This window comes from Aquarana catesbeiana, linkage group LG11 (genome assembly GCF_042186555.1).
Source record: "Aquarana catesbeiana isolate 2022-GZ linkage group LG11, ASM4218655v1, whole genome shotgun sequence".
Lineage (NCBI taxonomy): Eukaryota > Metazoa > Chordata > Amphibia > Anura > Ranidae > Aquarana > Aquarana catesbeiana.
The window spans coordinates 171,285,098-171,301,067 of record NC_133334.1 but is presented as its reverse complement, the minus strand read 5'-3'; the positions used below and the strand labels follow the sequence as shown (position 1 = coordinate 171,301,067).

Genomic DNA, 15,970 nt, shown 5'->3' with positions numbered 1-15,970 from the left:
GTCCCCAAACCCTTTTTAGGACAATACCATGCAAATTAGCCTTTAAAATTAGCACTTTTGATTTTGAACGTTCGAGTCCCATAGACTTCAATGGGGTTCTAATGTTTGTGCAAAGTTTCGGTCCATTCGCAGGTTCTGGTGTGAACTGAACCGTGGGTTGTTGTGCTCATCCCTACTCACCACATATGGAGGTATATGGCGTCTTTGTTTATTGGAGAAAAGTGCATACTTGCCTGCTGACTTCCGTAGAAATAAGCAAATCTTTTTCCAGTGTAGCAGAATATTTTTCAACCACTGAACAGCTGTTGGTACACCAGAAGAAGGTTGAAGTAGGAGAAAAGTCTGTGGGTGATAGCCTAGGGCTGCGTAGAATGGTGTGGTATGAAGAGCACTGTGCCAATGGGAGTTAATGGTGAATTCAGCCAAAGGCAAATACTCAGACCAATTGGAGTGTAACGCATTGACTTAATGTCGAAGATAGGTTTCCAGGGTCAGGTTCATGCATTCGGTTTGACCATCTGTTTGAGGGTGATGTGGGGTAGAGAGTGAGAGCTCCCAGTTTCTTACAGAACGCTCTCCAGAATCGGGAAACAAACTGGGATCCGTGGTCTGAGATGACATTGGTAGGTATGCCATGATGTTTCACAATATGGGAAAGGAAGAGGGTAGACAGTGCTTCCGCTGTAGTTAATCCAGGGAGTGGTACAAAATAAGACATAGGTAACTCTGTAATGAAGTCCATAGTCAAATGGGTCCAAGGCTGGTGAGGTGCAGGAAGAGGTTGTAACAGTCCAGTAGGCAATGTGTGGGGTACTTTATTAGCAGCACAGGCAACCACATAGTCAGTAACATCTGTTTTCATATGAGGCCACCAGACATGATACTGCAAGGTCTTAAGAGTGATGGTGATACCAGGATGACCAGATAACTCACCATCATGTGCCCTGAGGAGTACAGGTTTTCTGAGGCTAGGGGCTATGAACAGATGACCTGATGGTATCTTCGAGCCTTGAGGAACACGATTCTGGGTTTCAGCAGCTGTTTGGAAAGAGCCGTAGAGATCTGTGTGACAATTTTGTGAGGTGGGATATATAATGCTTGGTCGGTCAATCGTCCTCAGAAGTAGCAAACTGTCTAAAAAGAGCATCGGCTTTCTTATTCTTATGCACAGGGGACATAGGACAGAACAAAATTAAAAGGGGAGAAAAACAGAGCCCATCGAGCTTGACATGAATTCAAATGTTAAGCAGTCTGAAGATACAGCAGGTTTTTATGGTCAATCAGGATAGAAAAAAGGCTTGGGAGCCTCTTCCAGAAGATGTCGCCATTCAGACAATGCCAATATGATGGCCAGTAGTTCTCGATTACCAACATCATAATTCATCTCCGCTGGAGAAAACTTTCTACAGAAAAACGCCACTGGATGGATTCTATCGGACTTAAGCTGTCTCTGGGACAGCACGGCACCTGCTCCTACTTCAGAGGCATCAACCTCAACAATGTACTGGAGATCGGGATTTGGATGTTAATTGCTGGAAAGCTGATTCTGCTTCTGAGGGCCACACCTTGCAATTTGTACCTTTCTTAGTCATAGCAGTAAGGGGGGCAGCAATGGAGGCAAAACCTTTGAAGAAGCGCCTGTAGTAATTTGCAAACCCTAGAAAGCTTTGGAGCCCTCTTAAATTGGTTGGCTGGGGCCATTGCAAGACAGCAGAAAGTTTTTGAGGGTCCATTTGGAAACCATCAGCACTTATGATGTATCCAAGGAAAGATATATGGCTTTGATGAAAACTGCATTTCTCAATCTTCGCAAAAAGTTGGTTTTCTCTCAGTCGTTGTAATACCTGGTTTACATGTGAGACGTGCTCTAGATGAGTCTTGGAAAAGATTAAAATGTCGTCCAAGTAGATGATCCCAAAACTGTTGCTGAAATCATGAAAATGTCATCCACGAAACGTTGGAAGACAGCAGGGGCATAGCAAAGTCAAAAATGGCATAACCAGATACTCAAAACGTCTATTGCGGGTGTTGAATGCTGTTTTCCACTCGTCTCACTCTCTAATTTGAATCAGATTATAAACCCCATGGAGGTCCAGCCTAGAGAACTTAACGGCTCCCTTAAGTACATCAAACAGTTCTAGAATGAGAGGCAAAGGGTAGGAGTCTTTTACGGTGATTTGATTTAACCTTCGATAGTCTATACATGGTTAAAGACCCCCATCTTTTTTTTCAACAAAGAAAAAACCTGCCCCTACTGGAGAAGAAGAGGTTTGGATAAAACCTCTTTCCAAGTTGTCTTTTACATATTCCTCCATAGATTTTTGTTCAGGCAATGACAGGGGATAGGTCCTTACTTTGGGAAGAAGTGCTCCAGGAATCAAATTAATTGCACAGTCAAAAGAAAGATGTGGAGGTAAAACCTCTGCCTATCGCTTACAAAGTACATCTGCAAACCCATGGTATTAGTGAGGCAAGGTAGGTGGGATGGTCGTGGAAGCCAACAGACAGCCAGAAAGTCTTTTGGGTTGGGACAAACAGTTTAGATAACAGGATGGCCCCCAAGAGGTTAGTTCTCCATTTTCCCAATCAAAAGAAGTATTGTGTTTTTGGACCATGGGTAACCAAGGATAACAGGCATAAGTGGAGAATCAGGACGATTTCCTCTTTATGGAGTGCGCCTACCTGAAGGGCGATTGTCGTAGTCTCAAAATTTACAAGGCCATCCCCCAACCGTATTTAAAACACATAAGGTGCAGCGCTAGGAATGTCTAACATATGCTAGATAAAGGAGAATGTGAGTAAACATCACCATGTCTAACATGTACTCAATAAACATGTGAAAAAATTGAAAAATAAATAAATCAGCATTGAAATGTGAAAAGACAACAATATGTGATCAAAGTGTCTATAGTGAAATATGGAACAGCAAATAATGAGAGTCCATAGGATAAATAGTGAAGGGGTATTTTCTCCAATGGGAGGATAGCAATAGACACCAAACGGCATGTAGATTCTTTAAATGCAGGGGCGACAGTGGACACCAAAGGCATACAGATGTTCGATAGAAGTAAATGGATACCCTTACCGGATCCGTAGGACGCAGATACCTTATAGCAGTGCGTCAAAAAGGCATGGGGAGAATCTCCCGTGATGTCCAGCTGGACAGTGTCTTGTGGGCCACGGGCACAGATGGAAGATGGTGGTCACAGGCAGGAGTTGGACGACTGTCGCTCACGTTTCCAATTCCAGAGCAAAATGATCCAGAGATGATCTGGAACTCTCTTGGCCTCCTCTACTACTACCTCCAGCAACGTCTCCTCTTCTTCCTACTTCTTTCTCATGGAAGATGGTGGTCACAGGCAGGAGTTGGACAACTGTCGCTCACGTTTCCAATTCCAGAGCAAAATGATCCAGAGATGATCTGGAACTCTCTTGGCCTCCTCTACTACTACCTCCAGCAACGTCTCCTCTTCTTCCTACTTCTTTCTCAAAGAAGAAAGAAGTAGGAAGAAGAGGAGACGTTGCTGGAGGTAGTAGTAGAGGAGGCCAAGAGAGTTCCAGATCATCCCTGGATCATATTGCTCTGGAATTGGAAACGTGAGCGACAGTCGTCCAACTCCTGCCTGTGACCACCATCTTCCATCTGTGCCCATGGCCCACAAGACACCGTCCGGCTGGACATCACGGGAGATTCTCCCCATGCCTTTTTGATGCATTGCTATAAGGTATCTGCATCCTATGGTTCCGGTAAGGGTATCCATTTACTTCTATCGAACATCTGTATGCCTTTGGTGTCCACTGTCGCCCCTGCATTTAAAGAATCTACACGCCGTTTGGTGTCTATTGTTATCCTCCCATTGGAGAAGATACCCCTTCACTATTTATCCTATGGACTCTCATTATTTGCTGTTCCATATATCACTATAAGACACTTTTATCACATATTGTTGTCTTTTCACATTTCAATGCTGATTTATTTATTTTTCAATTTTTTCACATGTTTATTGAGTACATGTTAGACATGGTAATGTTTACTCACATTCTCCTTTATCTAGCATATGTTAGACATTCATAGCGCTGCACCTTATGTGTTTTAAATTTCTAGTTGACTTGGTTTGTTTGTCTGTCTGCTGCTTTTGTTGTTTTTATATTATTATTTTGGGTCTAGCGCAGCATTTTTCCACTTTGTACATCTCCCAACGGTAGTCCATTCAGGGTGGTGATGCTCAGGGGTCTAAACTTTGAAACAAATGGGATGGTATTTTCCTTAGCAAAAGTGTAGTCTAGGAATATTCGAGCAGCACCAGAATCCACAAAAGCCTCACAGGAGACAAGTTTCTAGGCTAAATGGAAAATTGCGGGAACAGTAATCTTGGTCTTGGAGGATATACCTGTAAGATCTAACCCAGCTCCTCCAACACTGGTTAGACCCTGCCTTTTACTGAATGGGAAGGGCAGACAAATAACAAATGTCCTTTAAGTCCACAGTACAAGCATAGGCCCAATGCACACCTCCTTTGTTTCTCTGACTCTGTTAGATGGAAACGGCTGACTTCCATGGGTACCACAGATGTTTGGGATTCAACTGAAATTTCAGGCTGTGGCTGAGGTGGTGCTTGGAAGTTAGGGGCCAAACGGTAAACTGGTCTAAGAAGCTTGCGAGTCTCTCTTGGCACCTTTCATGATACCGGACATACAGACGGGCACACAGCTCTATGAATTTTTCAAGGTCTTCTGGGGAATCCTTATAGACTAATTTGTCCTTGATGCGATCTGTAGGACCTTTTTGGAAGGCTGCACGCAATGCCCTTGAGTCCCAATTAGTCTTAGCAGCCAGGGTACAGAACTCAATAGCATACTGTACTACAGACCTGGTAGCTTGCTGTAGGTCCAAAAGCTGCAGAAGTTCTATCTGGCTTGCCAAATACAGTCTGGAGAGAAGCCAGAAATTTGTCAGCGTCTTGTAGCACAGGATCATTGTGTTCCAGGTAAGAAGAGACCCAGGCCAGGGTCTTCCCCTTTAACAAGGAGATTACAAAAGTCACTTTGGCAGACGAAGGGTTGTTGCGGGAATACAAAGGGCAAACATTTAAAAAACCTCTGCAGTCCTCAGTATCACAACTTTTCAGGCAAGCGAAGTTTGGGTGGCACAGAAGAGGCGGGTTGGATTGGAGCAGGAGTAGGATCTGGAGTCTGGACCGGTGCAGAGGGACCAGGCAACCAAGATTTAAGCATAGCACAAAGTTCATCTAACTTGGCATCCAGAGAAGAAATATGCTGTTCATGAGCTCCAATCCATTGTCCCTGGCGCAAAATCGTCTTAACAATCAGCAGGGTCCACTGCCATTGTGGCCCGTTTGTAATGTAAGATACCTGTGCTAGGTAGTGTCCAAAGTGGAGCTTGTATGCTGAGAATTCAGACAAAAACATAGTCAGGCAGGTCAAGTCGGCAACAGATCAGGCAAAGCGGTACAAAATCTAAATCCAAAGAATGGTCAGGCAGGCGGAGGTCATACACAAGGTGGCGGTGAAATACCAAATCAGCAGGCTGGAGAATGGTCAAGAATTCAGACAGAGGTTCAATACACAGTATTTAAAATCACAGAGCAGTCAACACACTGAGGGAGAAAGTCCAAACGGGCACTGAGTAACAGGGAGTCCTGCTATTTATGGGCTGCTTGATAGTACATTGTCCGCAGCTGGCAGGAGGTGGGGCTAGTGAGTCCAAGGCAATGCATCAAGCTGGGAGAGCATTGCAATAACTCCAGAGCTCCTCCGTGGCACAACAGGTAAGACTGCAGCTGTGGGACCAGGAACATCCCAATTCGAAGACACCCACGTACATGAAAGTTCCCTCTGCCCAGTCGATATCGGGGTAATTGAAGTCCCCCATTATGATTACATTGCCCTGTTTCCCTGCCATTTCTAACTGTGATAGTAATAACAGCTCCTCCTCCATGTTGGGTGGCGTATAGCATACCCCCACTATTAATTTCCCACTCACCTCCTCTCTTTGAAGTTCTACCAATACTGATTCCACCTCCCCCCTAGTCCCATACATATTGTCGCTCCTCTCTACTACGCTTACATAATTTTTGACATATAAACACACCCCTCCCCCACTTCTACCTTCTCTATCCATTCCATACAGGGAATACCCCTGTATGTTGGCCAGCCAATCGTGTGAGCTGTCAAACCAAGTTTCAGTTATTCCCACAAAGTCTAAATCCTCCTCGTGTAATAGCAGCTCCAGATCCACTATTTTATTAGCTAGACCCCTAGCATTTGTGTATACTCCTCTTATTGTTATATAAGTACATAATGTTTTCCCCTTTGTTTCTCCTGGCTTTGTTTTTGAATTTGAATTGCCATTGCCATTGATGACTCTCCTATCACCCTCTGTCAGCCGCTCCCTGTTGGCTATCGCTTTTGCTGGTCTCTCCCCCCCAACACCTAGTTTAAAAGCCCCTCCAGCTTTGTGGCCATCTTACTTCCCGATAGAGCTGTACCATCCCCATTAAGGTGCAGCCCATAATTACCAAAGAGCCGGTAACCGACTGAGAAGTCAGCCCAGTTCTCCAGCAACCCTAATCCCCCTTTCCTGCACCAGTTCCTCAGCCATTTGTTTAGTTCCCTAAGTTCCTGCTACCTCTCTGGTATGGCTCAGAGAAAACTACCTTGGAGGTCCTTTTCTTCAATCTATTCCCTATGTCCCTGAAATAGTTTTTTAGGACTGTCCACCTTTCTCTTACTTGGTTATTGGTACCAACATGTATCATGAATGCTGGGTCCTCCCCAGCCCCTCCCGATAATAAGTCTTTCTGACAGATTGCCCTCTCTGTCCTCCTAATAATTGAGTCTACCACTACCAGCACTTGTCTGGCCTTAGCTGTATCACCGCACCCCTCCTTACTAAAGCCGTCACTCCCCTGGCAGCTAGGGGAGGGCACCTGCTCTATGTCTACCACCCCTGAGCTTATATCCCCATCATCATGCAACTTTTTGGCCTCCCTGACACTCTTTCCTCTACCCCTCCTCCATTCTGTCAGCCAGCTACCTACCCCTGGTTCCTGTGCTTCCATCTCTCCAACCTCCTCTAGGCTGGCCCCGGCCAGCACCTGGTGGGTAATATCCAAGCTCCTCTCCAGGTTGCTAATGCTTCTCAGTGTTGCTACTTGATTTTCCAGATCCAGGATCTGGGCATCCAGAGAAACAACTTTGTCACATCTCGCACAGCAGTATGCGGCCTCGAATGGCTCATCAAGGAATGCATACATGGTGAAGGATGAGCACTGAGTGGCATCACCAGTCCTGTTGGACAGTTTCGTTTTCTATGTAACCTACCCTATTTGTAGCTGTCTACTTCTAATGTACCCACAATACACGGGCACTCATAGTACACAAGCACACACAGCCCAGGGCACTCACAGCCCACAGGCGCTCACAGCACACGGTGCTCGCAGCACACAGGCGCTCACAGCACACGGGCGCTCACAGCACACAGGCGCTCACAGCACACGGGCGCTCACAGCTCCCAGACACTCACAGCACACGGCGGCTCACAGCACATGGGCGCTCACAGCCCTCAGATACTCACAGCCCCAGGGCACTTACAGCACACAGGCACTCACACCCCCCAGGCGCTCACAGCACATGGGCGCTCACAGCACACGGGCGCTCACAGCACATGGACGCTCACAGCACATGGACACTCACAGCCCCCGGGCGCTTACAGCACATGGGCGCTCACAGCTCCCAGATGCTCACAGCACACGGTCACTCAACACACGGTCGCTCACAACACACGGTCACTACTTTAAGTACTTTTACTGCTTGTAAAAAAAAAGTTTAGGGATGTATTACTTATTATTATACAAAGCTGCAAGCTTAAAAGGAGATGTATGGTCACAGTATACACTTTAACCACTTCAATACAGGGCACTTATACACCTTCCTGCCCAGACCAATTTTCAACTTTCACGCTATCACATTTTGAATGACAATTGCGCGGTATTGTGACTCTGTACCAAAGCAAATGTTTTATCAGTTTTTTTCCCCACAAATAGAGCTTTCTTTTGGTGGTATTTGTTCACCAGTGGGGTTTTTATTTTTTGCGCTACAAAAAAAAACACGAAATTTTTGAAAAAAAAAAGTTTTTCTTCATTCCTGTTACAAAACCTTCATTCCTGTTACAAAACTTTATAAATAAGTAAGTTTTCTCCTTCACTCATGGGCACTAATAGGCACTGAAAGGCGGCACTGATAAACGGCACTGATGGCCACTCATAGACGGCACTGATGGGCACTGATAGTTGGCACTGATGGGCACTCATAGGTGGCACTGATAGGTGGCACTGGAGGGCACTTATAGACTGCACTGATGGGCACTGATAGGCAGCACTGATCAGAGGGCACTGACAGGCATCACTGACTGGCACAGAGTGCCATCCCTAATGGGCACTGATTGGCATCCCTGGTGGGTTCTAGTGGGCTTACCTGGTGGTCATGGGTGGGAATCCCTGGTGGGTACGGGTGGGCATCCTCGGGAGGGGCTGTTCTCCTCTACTCGCAGCATGATTGGAGGAAAAGCCAATATATGGCTTTTCCTGTTTACACTGTGATCAGCTGTGATTGGACACAGCTGATTACATGGTAAAGAGCCTGACACACCACAGACTGTCACACCACACCACCAATCGCCGTGCTGCACGCCCCTGTGTGCGCACAATTGAGGCTTATCCTGCTGGATGTCATATGACGCCCGGTCAGAATAACAGAACCATTTTCTGGCCGTCATTTTGCTATATGGCAGGCGGGAAGTGGTTAATTTGAAAATATCAGCATTGTAATAGCAATACAATAATTAAACCGGTCATAGATGGGTCGAAAACTGAACAAAAATACATGTCGATCTTCAGGGTATTCCTTTTTCACATCATTAACCACTTCAGCCCCGTAAGATTGGCTGCTCAATGACCAGGCCATTTTTTACGATACGGCACTGCGTCGATTTAAATGACAATCGCGCGGTTGTGCGACGCTGTACCCAAACAAAATTAATGTCCTTTTTTTCCCCACAAATAAAGCTTTCTTTTGGTGGTATTTGATCACCTCTGCGTTTTTTATTTTTTGCACTATAAACAAAAGAAGAGCGTCAACATTTTTTGCTATAATAAATATCCCACATTTTTTTTTCAAAAAAACTAATTTTTTCCTCAGTTTAGGCCGATACGATTCTTCTACATATTTTTGGTAAATAAAAAAATCACAATAAGCATATATTGCTTGGTTTGTGCAAAAGTTATAGCGTCTACAAAATAGGGGATAGATTTATGGCATTTTTTATTATTATTATTTTTTTTACTAGTAATGGCGGCGATTTGCTATTTTTATCGGGACTGTGATATTGCAGTGGACAAATTGGACACTTTTGACACATTTTTGGGACCATTGATAATTATACAGCGATCAGTGCTTATAAAAATACACTGATTACTGTATAAATGCCATTAATAAGGAAGGGGTTAACACTAGGGGGCGATCAAGGGGTTAACTGTGTTCCCTCACTGTGTTCTATCTGTAGGGGGGGCTGTCTAGGAGGAGAGAGATCGGGGTTCATACTTAGTATGAACACACGCTCTGTCTCTACTCCCCTGACAGATCCCGGTTCTCGCTCTGTCACGAGCGATCGCGGGTGCCCGGTGGTCATAGCACCCGCCAGGCACTCGCATCCGCTCTGGGCACACGCTGCGGGCATGCCCCTAGTCGCCAAATGGAAGAGCGACATAAGATAACGTCGATTTGCTCAGCTGTGCCAACCTGCTGCAGTAAAACTGAAGCGGGTGGTGAGGAAGTAGTTAATGTGCCAGCAGTGACACACAAATTTCGTGCTGAGATCGAAAGTGTCTGATCCAAACAAAACAAATGATGGCACAGTCCTATGCGCAGTTTTCGTTTTGCCTCTGTACTGTTCAGAAGGCAAGCTCTGTGAATTCTGTGACACAGCAGTGCATAGTGAATATACTGTATATCACAGAGTTCAAGGAAGTAAATGTGTACTCTTTAAGGTAATCTTTAAGGTACCATTGGATAGTAAGTTTACGAACTTCAAGAGCATTAGAATTAAGTACACTGTGAAAAAAATGCAAATACAATGCGGAAATGAATATATGACTTTACATTTTGACCATTGATACACTTTAATGTGTCTTTAAATCTACCTGAAGTTGAACTAATTTTATGTAAGAGCTGTGAGAAGAACTGGTTCAAAAAGGACACACTGGAATAAAGTCATAATGAAGTCCAAAAAAAAAAAAAACATGGTTGACAGTTATGTTGATTTACTATAGGATTTGAGAATCTCAAAAAAAATGTGCAGATTTTGTATACAAGCCGTTAAAGGGGTTGTAAAGGTTTGCGTTTTTTCACCTTAATGCATCCTATGCATTAAGGTGAAAAAACATCCGACAATACTGGTCCCCCCAGCCCCCCGTTTTACTTACCTGAGCCCGTTCACCTGCTGCGCTCGCCCCTGATGTCCTCTTCGCCGCTCAGCCTGGCCGTTGATTGGCTAGAGTGGATGGATTGAAAGCAGCGCAGCCATTGGCTCACACTGCTGTCAATCACATCCAATGACGCGGCGAGCTGGGGGGCAGGGCCGAGTGATACAGTGGGCAGCTATAGCTGCCGGCTGTATCATGGGAGCGCACCCACAAGAACTAACCACCATGCGAGAGAGCTCGCATGAAGGTGGTTAGTTCTTGCGGGGAGGAGCTGAGACAGCCGCCGAGGGACCCCAGAAGACCAGGTTCGGGGCCACTCTGTGCAAAACGAGCTGCACAGTGGAGGTAAGTATAACATGTTTGTTATTTTTTTTTTTTAATTGCCTTTACAACCCCTTTAATTCTCTCTATCTAATGAGCTCTGACTTCACTCACATGAAAATTTGATGGAAAAGAAGATTCTGCTGGAGGCTGTAGCCCTTGAGGGCAGCAAAGTGAGTCCTCGCTGCCTGCCGCAGAGTTAAGTATTGCATTTTCTTTTGCATGCTGTTTTTATTTGAATTTTTTTCAAACAACAGAGTTGTTTTAAGTGTTAAAAGTGGTTAACGGTTTTAAAAATATAATAGTGTGTTGATTGATGGTTTTATCTGACTGCTATTAAGGAGTCCAGCACTGTATTTAATTCAACAGATAAAAGTAATAGACAGTAATTATTCAACCTATTTAGGTAATGTAATAGTAATGTGACCAAGATTAACTTCCAGATTAATAGATGTTCTTTCCAACTGCAATATTTTTTTTTTAATGCAGCTTAGCAAAATTCTTCCTTTTCTAAGCTGAGCAGACATTGTGTTGTCATTGATGCAAACATTTTCTACAAAATTGCAACACCTAGGGAGGGGGAAATTCCTACTTCTTTTAAACTACTCTCTCATATAAGAACAAAATCTGTTCTGTCTACTTCTTTAGTCTACTTTTACTGTTCTGTCTATTTCTTCATTGTGAGAAATCATCTGTGTATCTCTTTAATATACCACTAGCAATTTGTGATGTTAATAACAAGCTAACCATGTGTGAAGTTTCACTGCTTGCAGCAGAGTGAAAGTAAAATATATTTTTACTCTCTGTTGTTAAATTACCCTGTGTCTGGTGGTAAGGTAGTTAAATTTAATTGTATTGTAACAGTACTGTCTGTCTGCATGTTGTAAAGCGCTGCACAAACTGTTGGCGCTATATAAATCCTGTGTAATGATAATTATTGTTTGTGCCTATGTCATCCTCCTGAGAATTTATCGGAATTCTTCACTGTCTGCTCCTAGAGAAATCCATCTAAGTGCCAACTGTCTAGGTCTCCAGGAAAAACTCACCCACTCGAAATCCAGATCCTGTGAGTGTGTCTGTTGAGCCTCCATTCTCAGCAATAAGTGTCATGTTGCTCCCTGGCTTGCAAACATTATGACAATAGCCTTTGTGACATGTCCTTTTACACACCACAGGGGCAAAGACCACCTTGAAGCTCTCACGTGTAGCTGATGAAGAAAGATGAGAGAAAAATGTCCCCATATAGAGGACAGAGAGAAGAAAAGCAATACAGCAGCGTGCAAACGTCATGCTGATCTCATAGGATCCTTAACCTCTTATGTGAGAATGTATATAGGTATGCTTTTTTTATAGCTTGTGATCTGGAATCACTAGTTGTCATTGCATGTGTACAGAATTATCTTGGGATGCTATGTAAGAAAATTTCCACAGTAATTACCAATATTTTTATAAACTGTGTTCTTCTACTACAAGCAGCTACACAATATGTGTCAACTTATAAATGTATAATAAAGCATACCATATCACAATATAAGATTGTGTACACCTTTTCTGACTGCTGAATGGAATTGTCTATGTTCAGTGAAGATTTTTTAGTAAATGTTTTACCTATAAATCTGTATCCATCTGCCCTCCACTGCTGCATGCATGTGTGTCTGTTCTTGAGCTCATGTCTGGCTTTGCATGTTGAAAGGATGTATCAGCTGAGGTTAAGACGCACTGAAAGAGAATCAAATAAAAAGAACAAACTAGAATGGTATGTGTTAAAAACAAATACCGACAGGATAAAAGGAGATGCTAGAAGCTCACGACATCAGAAAGGGAAGAAGTTAGAAGCGTAAGCAGAAACGGATTGTGTTAGACAGTGACTGTAGTTGGACGCTCTGAAAGCTTTAGGAAGAAAGTTTTCCGGATGAGAGTAATGTCTTGAGAGCAGCTTGGAAAGAAACAGGGAGTGAGAAAACAGGAAGACGGAGGAGGGGGAGTGAGAGAGGCAGGCAGGGGAGGAGAAACAGACAGACAAAGTGGGAGTTGACTGGAAAAAAGGGAAAGAACAAAAAACTTATACACCCAGCTAACTGACTGGGAAAAGAAAAAAAAAAACACACTGAAAACAAAAGGGAATAAAGCAGAGATAGAATTGAGACAAAACAGGAATATAGATGCAGACAGGAGTCATCGGACCAGCAAAAGCAAAGAACTTGAATTCTAAGTTAAATTTGTGTAGCATAAAACCTGAATACAAAGGGGAAGACGTGTGAACTAAAGAGATGAATGGCAATATTAATACAGCAATTTAAAACTACAAGAATGTACTAATTGCTTCAGTATTTAGGTAAAAGAGGCAGTAGAAGTGTATGGGAAATACAGTCCACACACAAGACAAACTGGAGTAAAGTAAACTTACACTAACAGATGCCTTCTTGCTGATGTCATTTACTTTTTTTTTTTTTTTTTTTAAGAATTTAACCAACTGTGAATAAAGCAAATAGACTAGTGTGGTGGCAAAGACTGTGGGGCATGCGGTACAAAAGATTGCTATTTCTCAAAGGAATAAATGTCTAGATTGGGAATTTCCTAACTAATTGTCAGTTATATTTCTATACTTATCCCACTTGCCACGGTGTGCTGTAAGGTATTTAACTGGACTCCACAAAGTAGATGGTGTACATTTAGATGAGATACAGTGAGTATAGAAAAGAATTACCCCCCTTTAAAATAATCACATTTTGTTGCTTTACAGCCTGAAATGAAGACAGACAGTTTTTGTTTTATCCAGCTGTATTTACTCAGTGCAACTTATAACATTCAAGTGAAAGATATAACACCAACAAGTCATTTAAAAATATAAAGACATAGTGTGACTAGGGGAATGTCAGCTGCCAGCTGAACAGTGCTTGCATCTGATTGGATGCAAGCTCTGTTCGTATTTACATAGTTAGTCCAGTCGAAAAAAGAAACAAGTCGATCTACAGTAGTTTAACCAACAAAAGGGAATTTTTTTTTTATAAAATCCCATTAACACAATCCCATAGTTACATAGTAGGCGGGATTGAAAAAAGACTCAAGTCCATCAAGTCCAACCTATGTGCGATTTTCTGTCAATATTACATTATATATCCCTGTATGTTGTGGTCATTCAAGTGCTTATCTGAGTTTTTTGAAATTACCAATGCTCTACTCTGAAACCACTGCCTGTGGAATAGAATTCCACATCCTAACCGCTCTTACAGTAAAGAAACCTCTACACAGTTTAAGGTTAAACCTATTTTCTTCTAATTTTAGTGAATGGCCACGTGTCTTATTAAATTCCCTTTCGCGGAAAAGTTTTATCCCTATTGTGGTATCACCAGTACGGTATTTGTAGATTGAAATCATATCCCCTCTCAAGCATCTCTTCTCCAGAGAGAACAAGTTCAGTGCTTGTAACCTTTCCTCATAACTATTATCCTCCAGACCCTTTATTAGTTTTGCTGCCCTTCTCTGGACTCTCTCCAGTTCCAGCACATCCTTCCTGAGGACTGGTGCCCAGAACTGGACAACATACTCCAGGTGCAGCCAGACCAGGGTCTTGGAGAGTGGGAGAATTATTGTTTTATCTCTGAAGTTAATCCCCTTTTTTCCTTGTCAAAAGAAGTTTATTGAGTATACAATGTTATAAAGATACATAAAGTAAGTTTACAAGGATCTATAAAGTAAGCTCATTGTTTTACAGTAGGGTTTATATAGGTAAATATCATGAAATTTCAAATATTAGTTAATCCCCTTTTTAATGCATGCCAATATTCAGTTTGCTTTGCTTGCAGCAGTTTAGCATTGCATGCCATTTCTAATTCTAATTCTGTCCTCTGTTAGCCATGAGGGTGCTTCCTGTGACATGACATGAGGATAAACATTGCATTTTTGGTTACTGAAGCCCCCCGATTCCCTCCCGAAGATGGAAGAGAAGAATAAATTCAATACCTTTGCCATCTCTCCATCCTTAGTAACCAGATTCCCTTCATCATTCTTAATGGGACCAATATGATCTGACCTCCCTTTCTTACTATTTACGTCCTTAAAGAATTTCTTGGGATTTTTTTTTTACTCTCCACCGCTATGTGCCTTTCTTGTTCTATCTTAGTCGCACTGATTGCACCCTTACATTTCTTGTTGCATTCTTTGTACAGTTGGAATGCTGATGATGATCCCTCAGCCTTGTATTTTTTTGAAGGCCTTATCCTTTGCTTTTATATGCATTTTTTATGTTGGAGTTAAGCCACCCAGGACTTTTATTAGCTCTTTTAAATGTATTTCCCATTGGGATGCACTGGCTAATGCCCTTATTTAGTATGCTCTTTGTTCCTAAGATGTTATCCCAGTTATTATCTTCTAGCAAGGATAGTAGTTTAGGGAAGTTGGCTCTTTTGAAATTCAGTGTCTTTGTATTCCCCTTATGTTTCTTATTTGTGTGATTTATACTAAAACGAATTGACCTGTGATCGCTGTTTCCTAAATTGCCCCGTATTTCCACATCCGTGATCAGGTCTGTATTGTTAGTAATCAGTAGGTCTAGTAACGCTTTGTTTCTAGTTGGTGCATTTACCATCCGACCCATGAAATTGTCCTGCAAGACATTTAGGAACTGGCGAGTCTTAGATGAATGCGTGGTTCCTTCCACCCTGACTATGTCTGGATAATTAAAACCCCCATTATATTGACACTTCCTATTCTTGCCGCTAATCCAAATTGTGATAGGAGGTCCGCCTTCACCTCCTCCCTCTGGTTAGGGGGCTTATAGCATACCCCCAGTATTACTTTCCCCTTAGTTCCCTCCATTTGTAGCTCTACCCATAAGGATTCCACCTCCTACCTTGCTCCCTTAGTGATGTCATCTCTCACATTCACTTGTACATCATTTTTGATATACAGGCATACCCCTCTCCCTTTTTTACCCTCACTATCCCTGTGATAGAGGGAATACCCTTGAATGGTTGCCAGCCAATCACGAGAGCTGTTGAACCAAGTCTCTGTAATTCCTACAAGATCTAAATCCTCCTCATACAACAGTAGTTCTAGTTCTCCCATCTTGTCCGCCAGACTCCTGGCATTGATGAACATGCCACGTAGTTTAGACCGGTACTATCTCCTTATTGGGTGCTTTGGGT

At 43.0% G+C, this 15,970-nt stretch overlaps 1 protein-coding gene across 8 annotated transcripts in view; it reads right to left on the bottom strand.

Annotated features, from left to right (window-relative positions):
• Positions 1–12,819, bottom strand: part of LTBP3 (latent transforming growth factor beta binding protein 3) — a 1,979,464-nt gene extending 1,966,645 nt beyond the window's left edge. For 4 of the 8 annotated variants that reach the window (XM_073605046.1, XM_073605047.1, XM_073605043.1 and 1 more), the window contains exon 1: positions 11,870–12,819. In XM_073605046.1, the coding sequence (XP_073461147.1) occupies positions 11,870–12,113 (244 nt within the window). In that variant the 5' untranslated portion in view covers positions 12,114–12,819. The remainder of the gene's footprint in view (positions 1–11,869) is intronic. The other 4 variants (XM_073605041.1, XM_073605048.1, XM_073605049.1 and 1 more) reach the window with 1 other exon arrangement.
• Positions 12,820–15,970: the final 3,151 nt, after the last annotated feature.